The 10,050-nt window shown below is 29.6% G+C and overlaps 1 protein-coding gene across 1 annotated transcript; it reads left to right on the top strand.

Moving 5' to 3' along the window:
* Window positions 1-248: 248 nt before the first annotated feature.
* LOC126835505 (endocuticle structural glycoprotein SgAbd-4-like) lies at window positions 249-7,253 on the top strand. The gene is made up of 3 exons (XM_050568148.1): window positions 249-406; window positions 1,032-1,171; window positions 6,811-7,253. The coding sequence occupies exons 1-3, from the start codon at window positions 398-400 to the stop codon at window positions 7,088-7,090; spliced, it is 429 nt and encodes a 142-aa protein (XP_050424105.1). The 5' UTR covers window positions 249-397; the 3' UTR covers window positions 7,091-7,253.
* Window positions 7,254-10,050: the final 2,797 nt, after the last annotated feature.

Below are 10,050 nucleotides of genomic sequence, written 5' to 3'. Positions count from 1 at the left end.
ATAATGTTGAAATGATGTCATATTGTAATAATAATAATAATTTACTACGGTAGCTTCCAAAAACTTACTTCCCCTGACCGACTACGACGTCAAGAGCTATTGCGATAAAATACGAATCGATTTGATTGACAAGAATACTTGAGGGCAAAGGTCAATTAAGTGATTGCCGCTGCGAATACAGATGGCGATCGGCGGAAAACATTGCAGAGGGGGTTTAGCGTGCCAATGCTGCATATAAATACAACCGTGGGCATCAGATGCCTATTGAAAATCGCGAGTACCGAGAGTAGTGTTGGATAGCGAAAGTAAAATTACATTACTATCGATACATACACCGGTCATATACTTTTTGACTACTTACGCCTACGTTCCAACAACGAAGAATATTCAACGCACCATGCAACTAGTATGTACCTATTTGTATGCACAATTTTGTAAATTATTAATAGGAGTTCTCAGGGTTATCACGGCGGGTAGTGCACTATTTTCAATTTTTCTCACTGTAAAATTATACACTTATTAAATTCAATGTTGTTTAATTATATTATGAACTCGGACTCTATTAGATAGAGTCCGAGTAGAGTTAATAGTGAGCGTAATCTATACGTTTTTACAAATAAAATATATATTTATCTGAACTAGAGTTCGTATTCAAATTTATAAGAAGGTACACTCGTTTTATAGCGATATCTTATTATAACACGAGGCATGACCGTTTGGTAAATTTATAAACATTTCCGATTAGAAGCTAGTAGCATTTCCTTGATTGCGGTTTATCGGTTTGACGCGACGTCATGTCAACGAAATCGCATTCAATATAGTAGCTAATATAATCATCGTTGTAACTGGAACCTATTAAGATTGATTAAAGATATTATGTTTATGATATGTTAAGATGTCTAATATTAAGTTCGGGTGATCCTTTATAGTTATATATGTGTATATTGCTGTCAAAATGTGGTCCGGTTATTGATATTTTCTTGTTTGATACGAATTATTCTTTATCCGATAATTGTTTGTTTATTTTCCAGACAATTGCTGTAGTAGGCTGTATGTTGGCCAGTTTGGTCAGCTGCCAACAGTATCAACCATCTGGCTCGCCGACGACCCCTATCCCTATCGTGCGATACGAAAACGATGGAGTCAATTTCGATGGTTCTTATAAATGGGCGTGAGTAAATGGTTATTCCTTATGTGTTTATTTGCCAACTTAGAGAGAGTGAATTTTGAGAGATTTAAATATTTGAATATTTACGAATAATTACCCAAAATATTCTATTTAAATCACGAGTTAGGTATTTCAATGGTACATTATTTTCAGTAAACAGATTTAACATAGGATATATAATATTAAATATTGGCATACCGAACACGTGCACTGTTTTTATAATTGTTTAGGGAGTAAGAACAACGTTTGAAAATGTATAATATAGCCAAATCATTTAATACAATTAATATAACTGTATATGCCCTCATTCATCTGGCAGTAAATATTTTGATCTTTCGATTTCATTATTCATATACAATGTTTCTATAATATTTTACACAATTCAATTTCTCAATAAAAATATACTTACCCTACCTGTACACAATGTCATAGACATTTATCAACTGCTCAGAATATTAGATAAAAAAATGTACAGATAGTTACAAATATATTTGTTAACTAATAACTCTATTGTACGACGTACAAATGAACTTTACTTTTTATTTGATTAGTGTACGCATGATTATAGAGAACACGATTTAACTTCCTTATAGAACCACACTTATAGAGGTCAACTGTGGTTATGTGATACAATCTGTACAATACTGAAAATAATTTCCCGTCACCGATAGTAAAATTTATCGAAACCCGGTAGACTCGTGTGTACGGCGCCATTCGCTATATTTGAACATAATTATATTATTGCCGTTATGTCATATTTATTTGACATGCATCTATAAAACGGTAAAATTCGTAAACAACGACCAAACCTGAACATATTTATAATGAGATAATAAAAAAAAAAAAACATAACTGGTTTTACGCCTACATAAAATTCACACATACATCATTTTATTCCTTGACCCAATCGTTAACTATTCCTTGGCCTCTGACCCGACCGCTGTAAGATGACCACGTTACGATGACGGTGTGTCACAACAAGAAACGACAAGTGTTCATTAATAATAATAATAACACAAGATTAATAACTATTATCCATACACATTAAACGAGCGGAGAACGGATATTATGCGGTAGTCGAATAAATTATGCTTTGGGTCGTTGAAGGCGCCGATGAGATAAACCGAAATAAAAATAACAATAAACCTCAACGTTCACTGGCCTATGATATAACATACATACAAACGCAACAGGAGTAAGTGGTCATCGGCATTATCTGGGTCATCTGGGTTCTTACTGTTATGACAATGTTTTTTCTTGAAAGTATTTCTTTAGAAGATTTAATTTATGAGTTAATATTTTGTTGACAATTCTTAAGTATTAAACAAAAGTGAAAAATGGTCACATGAATAGAAAAATGATACACGGTTTTTAAATCTGGTTTTCGAGTTTACTCCTTTTTTTGTAGATTATTTCAACGTTATGTTATACCACAGGCTACATTCTTCATTAATTTATCTATCATTCCATCAATCAGTTTGTCTATCTTAATTTATGTATAATATTTTCTATTAAATAAAAAATAGAAAAATTTGGTGATGAACAAAACCGCTAGTGTTATAAAATAGTAATGAAAAATACTTGTTTTATAAGATATTGGTTGACATTTAATATTTACACTTAACTCTTAAGTCTAATAAGGAATTTTGTTGTAGATTATTTTTAAATTTATAGCTCAATGTTATTTCTATTTTTGATGCAATGAAATCATAAGTCATGTAAATATACGATTTATAAGAACGTGCTAAGAGATGTCTACCGGTTCTGCGTTCACAACAAGTCGTAGTCCTTGAATTTACCACGATTGGTATCGCCTACGACACACGTCTTCGAACTTCCTGACTTCGTGTAAGGATATAGGGGCCGCACTTTTTCTCATTATTTTTAACACGATTTTCAATAGGACATTTCAAATGATTTATAAACCGTAACCATTAAAGACGGCGTCTCATATAGGCAATTTAAGGCCACTTGTGTGTTCAAATAACATTCACCAACACAAATCTTTAAAATCCGTAATATAGATGATTAATTGTATAAATTATAATGTGATGTGAATACCGTATAAAATTAAAACTGTTTTAGAACCTACTTAGGAGCCAGTTAATAAAACGAATTTATCCATTAATAAAATATTTTCTATTAAACAATAATGGTCGACTATCTGTTTTGAGTAATTGTTTTTTTTTGCAAGATAGGGCATTTTAAAGTTTATTATAGTAGATATAGCGCGGAGTGATTAAGGCATTAATTAAAAGGTTACACTTATTGAAGAAAAATTATTGCCATAATGCTAAAATATAAAAACAATATTTATGTTCGTTCATGTTTAATTAATAGTTTGTTTAATATTTATTATATGTTACGTTATTTTTTTTTACACTAGGTTTTTATAGAATATACTACTAAAAACACCGATTGGTTTAAAAATGAGTAATATATATTTTTTAAATAATCAAGAATACAAACAATTTTTTAATTAGAAAGAACATAAATAAAAACCCGAAATTTGTAACGTGAAAACATTTGGAATAAATTATAACTAGTTTTTTTATAAACAAAACATAATCGAATTTATATCCTTATACTTCCAATTATTAAATATTACATTAATAAACATATATTTTTAATTACGCTCTTAGTAGTAATGCTTTAATGGTATATACTTTATATTTTAAATATGTATAATGTAAAGAACAACAATCACCAATCGATAACTATAAAACCTCGTTAGCCGCATTATTTACTTACGGATATTATGAACATTGTTTTAAAATTTATACTTAGATTGGCTGTGATAATTAAACGCTAACATAAGGACTACATCGTATGACTTATAATATTATAATATTGATGATATTTATTTTCTTTCTTTATCCTGGATTTCATCTAACAAAATATGACATCGAACATATTATAAAAAGAAGACATTAGAAAAGTTAGTTACATCTAAAATCATTATTATGATTGTTATTATTGCTATTTTATTCAAACCACTTATTTATCTAACCGATAGAAGATAGACTACGCCATTTTGTATCTACTTAGTGTGTGTCCTTGGCCTTTCACGCCTAGAAGAAACCTTGACGTATAACAATGAGAAACGTTAAAGTTCAGTGATTAGTGCGTAAATCACGTTTAAGTATTGATGAAACATTATGTTATGGCGCAGCTCTATACAATATGGTGTCTACATGGTATTGACTATAGTTTTAACGACGTTAAATAAGAAAAATAACCTTTCTAGTTTTACGCAAACCATATTTTAATGGACATAAACTTTATTAAAAAAATTAATAAACCATTCAATTTATAAAAAGATATAGTACATACTAATGAAGGGCTGCGGGGAAAAAAGATCAATGTCAATTTTTTAACGTTTTGAGAAAATCATGTTTTTAATTTCAAAACGTAATACATTTTGCCTGTATGCCTAAACTTCCGGCGGTCGTTACTCTCGACTAATCTATTTTTCCCTGGTTCGAGCGAATAAAAGATACAATACATCAATACAAATAATTTGATACCAAAATCTCATTTTCAAAAAAAATTTACATTGATCTTTTTTCCCCGCAGCCCTTCACTTATGTCCATATTTTAATAGAAACTAACAGTCACGACGATATAAAAAAAAATGAAAGGATGACATTGTAAAAACGTTGAATCTAAAATTACCTTTTATAGGTTTTACCTAAGTATATTTATATAATATGCCAAACTATTACCGTTAGTACAGTTCACCTTTTTATTAATATACTTATGGGACATGCAAAACAATTGTTTTGTTTAAATCGTAGGCATTTCCAATTTGTTTGAAAAAATATGAAAGACCTATAAATGAGGTGTCTAGTTTCAAAACTAGCTAAGCGACATTTTGAAAATAGTTTTTTTTAAGTGGCTATAGTGTATTAAATGGGATGTAAAACAATTATTGAATATAAAATAAAGATTATAACTAACTCAACTGCGTTAGGAAGATCTTGGTTGGTTTTAAAATCGTTCATCTGAAAAAAATATTTATTGTTTATGAAAATAATCAAAAATTACTTTACTTTTAGCTGGTTTGTTTCAAAAATACTTTAAATATACTTGGGTTTTCAGTACCTTTATTATTGTACCGTTCTTTACACAACAAAAAGTATTGCGTAAGTTGATAGTTTGTATTTGAAAATAACTGACCACAGTAACGAAATACTTCTGAAAAATAATTTGGAACCCTGTATAATAAGATGGACGCGGCTGTTTGGGTATTTTGTGCTCGATCATGGACCGTAATAATCTTACTTAACACTGTCAAATTACACAATTGCGCACAGTGAAAGATGTGTATGAACAACAACAACAATAATAATAATAATGATAACATAAAAGAATATATATATATATATATATATAATATAATATAATCTATAATAATAGTACCGACTGATGATGGCGGTGTTTTATGAGGACGAGAAAGTCCTTAGGGCTTGACCCTAAGCGGTTTGACCCAGTCGCTGCCAATCGGATGACCCGCCGACCGTTCGTTCTACAATTCCTTGAGGCATCACAGTCGATAGGCCGATTCACAAACCGTCTGGATCGTGAAACGAACACGCCCTGGAAGGTGATAGCTTATCACGAATACTTGTGTATGAAGAAAGAGAATTAACCGGGTCACTGACTATTAAGCAACTAAGGTAGCGTATCTTTTTTTCTCCCTCGAGCCTATGGCCGTGAAACTTCCAAGATCCATATCGAAATCGTCCAAAAATTAATAAACATATTAAAAACATTGAAGGAAATCACGATTCTGGTAACGCCAAACCAAACTGCCATTTTATACTCGACATTAACTTACATTACTCTGCAAGTTAGAACTCTGTAAGCTGTTTTGATAATGTAAAAACATTAAGAACTCAGAATATTATCAAACTGAACGACCATTAGAAAATAAATAAAGTCAGATTTAAGTGGCAATAATTATATAAAAGGTAGTTTACTTTATTTTTGTTACATAAAACAAATACTAAAATCATTACTATTGCTTTTATAACAGCTGTCTGTATAGTAGCAATAATGATTGTATACATATATAATGTTTACTCATTTAAGTAATGCAACATATAGTTGGTCTAAAATTACTAGTTGGTAAACTAGTAATATAATTAATAGATATATATTTGTGTTTTACCTAACGTTTATAATTGTCATGAAAACCTTATTTTTTTTTTAATTTACCCTCCTCGGTCAGAATACTGTGATGATTTAGCCATCTAATTTGTTTATGGCTATTATCTTAACGATAATGTAACAAAGTAACTTACTATAGTAAAGGAATATATCAACTGAAATACTATCATAATATTTGCGGAAATTATACTCCTGTTCATAAATATTCATTGAAACAAGAGATTGGTTGTTTAACAGAGACTTGTTTAGCCCAAGCTTCAAGGTCCCAACTCCTATGCTTATAGAGACAAACTTAAACGAGAACAGCGAATACAAATTTACTATATTACATAGTATACATTGATATAATAGTTACTAATTACACATAAGGGGTAGAAGTATTTGAGAGGTTTTAAATTTTAATATATCTATTTGAAATAATTAATAAAAGGAAAAAACTCAAAGATTAAGAAAACAATTTTGACCAACAGGTATGAGACTGGTAATGGAATCCAAGCTGAAGAAAGCGGAAGTGTTCAACCGGCGCAAGATCCTAACCAATCTGCTTTGAACGTTCAAGGAGGTTATTCATACACAGCCCCAGATGGTACACCAATCAGTGTTAAGTACGTTGCTGGGCCTCAAGGATTCGTGCCAGTCGGTGACCATCTTCCAACCCCACCACCTTTGCCACCAGCAATTGCAAAGTTGCTTGAGTTCCTCGCTACTCAGCCATCCACACCAGAACCTGCCTACAACAGGAGAAAATAAATTCCCCTAATTAAGGTTGTGATTAATCTTCTTTCTCTTCATGTTACCATACAGAATTTGCTTCGCCATGTTGTAAATCTGTTCTGTAAATCTACATCGCAGCGCTTCTATTACTTTTTGTATTATGTATTTATTTGTATTGTATTTAAAATTCTTAAACTGACGATATAAATTGTTTTTTGTTCTCACTATCCTACTCCTACTTACTTAATATACATTATTGTCTTTTAGTTAACGACGACAGCAATATTTAATTCGTACAAAACTGAAGGGTATTTTTTTAAAATAATAATTACTTAAATTACTATAAATTATATTTTTTAGTATTTTAAACCATATATTACATAGTTTTTTATTGAGTGTTCTACTAGAACAATAATTGTTAGCAACATGATTGGTTTTTTGTCGAATTTATGTATATAATACTTATAAATAAAAACTTGTGTACAAACAGGGAGACTGAGGGGTAAATAAAAATCGGAGAAATTAAGGAAGTATTTGCTCAACATTAGGAGCCGATTGAAGGCCATCTAACGCCATGTGTCATTTAAGGACCATCTTAAAATCATCTTATTACCATTTCAATATATAATGTAGCATTATATGTCATATATATGAACCTATATGAAACTGTAGCAATTTTTTAAATACGATTTAATTATATGTAATCTTAAAATAAATATTCGTTTCAACCATAATATAATGGTTTTGTACCATGAAACACAAATAGATAGATAAATTAATAAGTTATATAGCTTTAATTGAATATCATATTACTTCAAATATAACGTACAAACATGTCACATATTAATTATAATTATGTGATAGATTATTGTAACTAACAAAACATACTGGATTTACCAGAAAATTTGCCATTTTGAGAAACACTACTTTAAAGTTGAAACTTTCATTGTAACACTACGCGTGTAATAATGATTTATGGTGTTTTAATAGTTTAACTAATTTCTCATCAGATACAAAAAATACATTCCTTATTATCATAAGAAAGGTCATATATTCGAGTTAAGAATTTATTACGTCGATGCCGCGATTTATTATGTAAGCCACAAGTAGAAAAAAAACAACAGAAAGGAATTTTCTTTATAAATTAAATACAATAATATTATTTAGTATAAAGACTATAAACTTAATAATTTACATTCCATTATTATCAAATTTGGTAATTTTTATGTACAATTAACTTTTGGTAAACCTTTCATCATTTGTTAAAAACAAAAAGTCTTTATCAAAATATGCTACCATAGGATAAAATTTGGTTAAATACTGACTGTAGAAGCGATGATTTATTCCCATGTCGTCTTACAAGAATTTATAAAAATCTGTTTACAATTTTTAGGAAATATACTGTGGTGTAAATATGTTACATGTATATTTAGGGTGATTCTTTTATAGTGGACCACTCAATGTCTCATTGGGCTTAATTAATAATTACATTTTTTTTCATAGTATTTTTATTAAATGTGATATCAATTTTTCACACATTTTTATGTTCTTACCTTGATTTTTGAAACCTCCCAAACTAATTATTTTTATGTCAACTTTTGGAACATAAATGGTAACGCACAAATTTCATTAACTTTTTAAGTCAAAAATAATGTACTAAAAATGTTGACTGGTCGATAACCAGTTTTTGAAGTTATTGGAGTTTCAAGTTTAGGGCAGGAGTAAAGGTGGAGTGTAGTACTATTTTTATCTGCGCACTTTTTACCCGCACTTTCCTTCCTGCCCTAACTTTTAAACTCTTATAACATTAAAAATAGTGGTTCAAAAGTAGTTATCAACCAATCAACATTTTTAGTAAAATATTCTTTATTTAAAATGTTAATAGAATATGTACGTTACCATTTATGTTTCAAAAGTTTCTATCAAAAAAACTAATTTGGGAAGGGATAAGAACATAAAAATGTGTGAACAATTGAGATCACATTGTATAAAAATATTTAAAAAAAAATTAAATTTTTAATTAAACCTAGTGAGATATTGAGTGGCCCACGATAAAAGAATCACCTGTATAATATATGTAGGTACTTTACATAATTATATTAATAGTCTTAATATAAAATGTAGGGTAAAAATATTTAAAGAACATCCAGATGAGCGCGTCCTTGAGGCCACGAGAACAGTCCTTCGAAATGCAATAAAAATGCAAATACATATTATTTATGTGTCATTTTTACCTTATCAATTCATCATTCTTCAGGGAAAACTGCATTCTACATTCAAGACCAAATAACAGTGAGAATTTAGCAATCAAATACATTAATTTGGATGCCAAAACATTTCTACTACCATTTTAAAACACACGAGTTATGCAGTAAGATATCATCACTACTCACTTGTTATGGTAACGATGACGTAGTTCTTTACGAAATTTATTTTAAAGTAATTCGTTTAGGTTTAGCTTAACGCCTTAAGACATAGACATGCCTTAGTATCGTTCACTAGTAATATTTTGTATTTACATAATATGTAATTTATTATTATGACAAATAAACATACACCTCAAATTTAAATCATAGTAATAAAACTAAAAGAATAATTTTTAATCATTTATTAGATGTATAAAACTAGGTAAATATATATATTTTTTGGGTTTAACAGGGTTGCTCATCTTTTGATGCCTGGTTTTCCGTCACTTTTTATAGACCTTTCATCTTTAAGCGTACTGTATATTTTATAAAAACGTAAATTTGTATAATATTATTCGTTCATATTGAATACTACGAATACTACAGATTGATATATGAACGGTTCAATATGAATTGTGTAATGTTAAAATGTAGAATAATAGACAAGTATTACCGGTAAAGTAGACAACACAGTAGGGGATTGTCCATAGTAAAATTTAATGTTAATGCATTATGTCTGATGTTTGGTCATTATTTAGAGTGGCTGTCTAATAGCAAGTATTAAGAACTTGATATTACTATTTTATTTCA

Source organism: Adelges cooleyi, unplaced genomic scaffold (assembly GCF_023614345.1).
Source record: "Adelges cooleyi isolate 19-005CV unplaced genomic scaffold, UGA_ACOO_1.1 ACOO_flye_CR_arks_rails_tigmint_CR_PRNA_23, whole genome shotgun sequence".
Classification (NCBI taxonomy): domain Eukaryota; kingdom Metazoa; phylum Arthropoda; class Insecta; order Hemiptera; family Adelgidae; genus Adelges; species Adelges cooleyi.
Note: the sequence above shows the minus strand (reverse complement) of the source record. Positions and strands in the feature narration are given on the sequence as shown.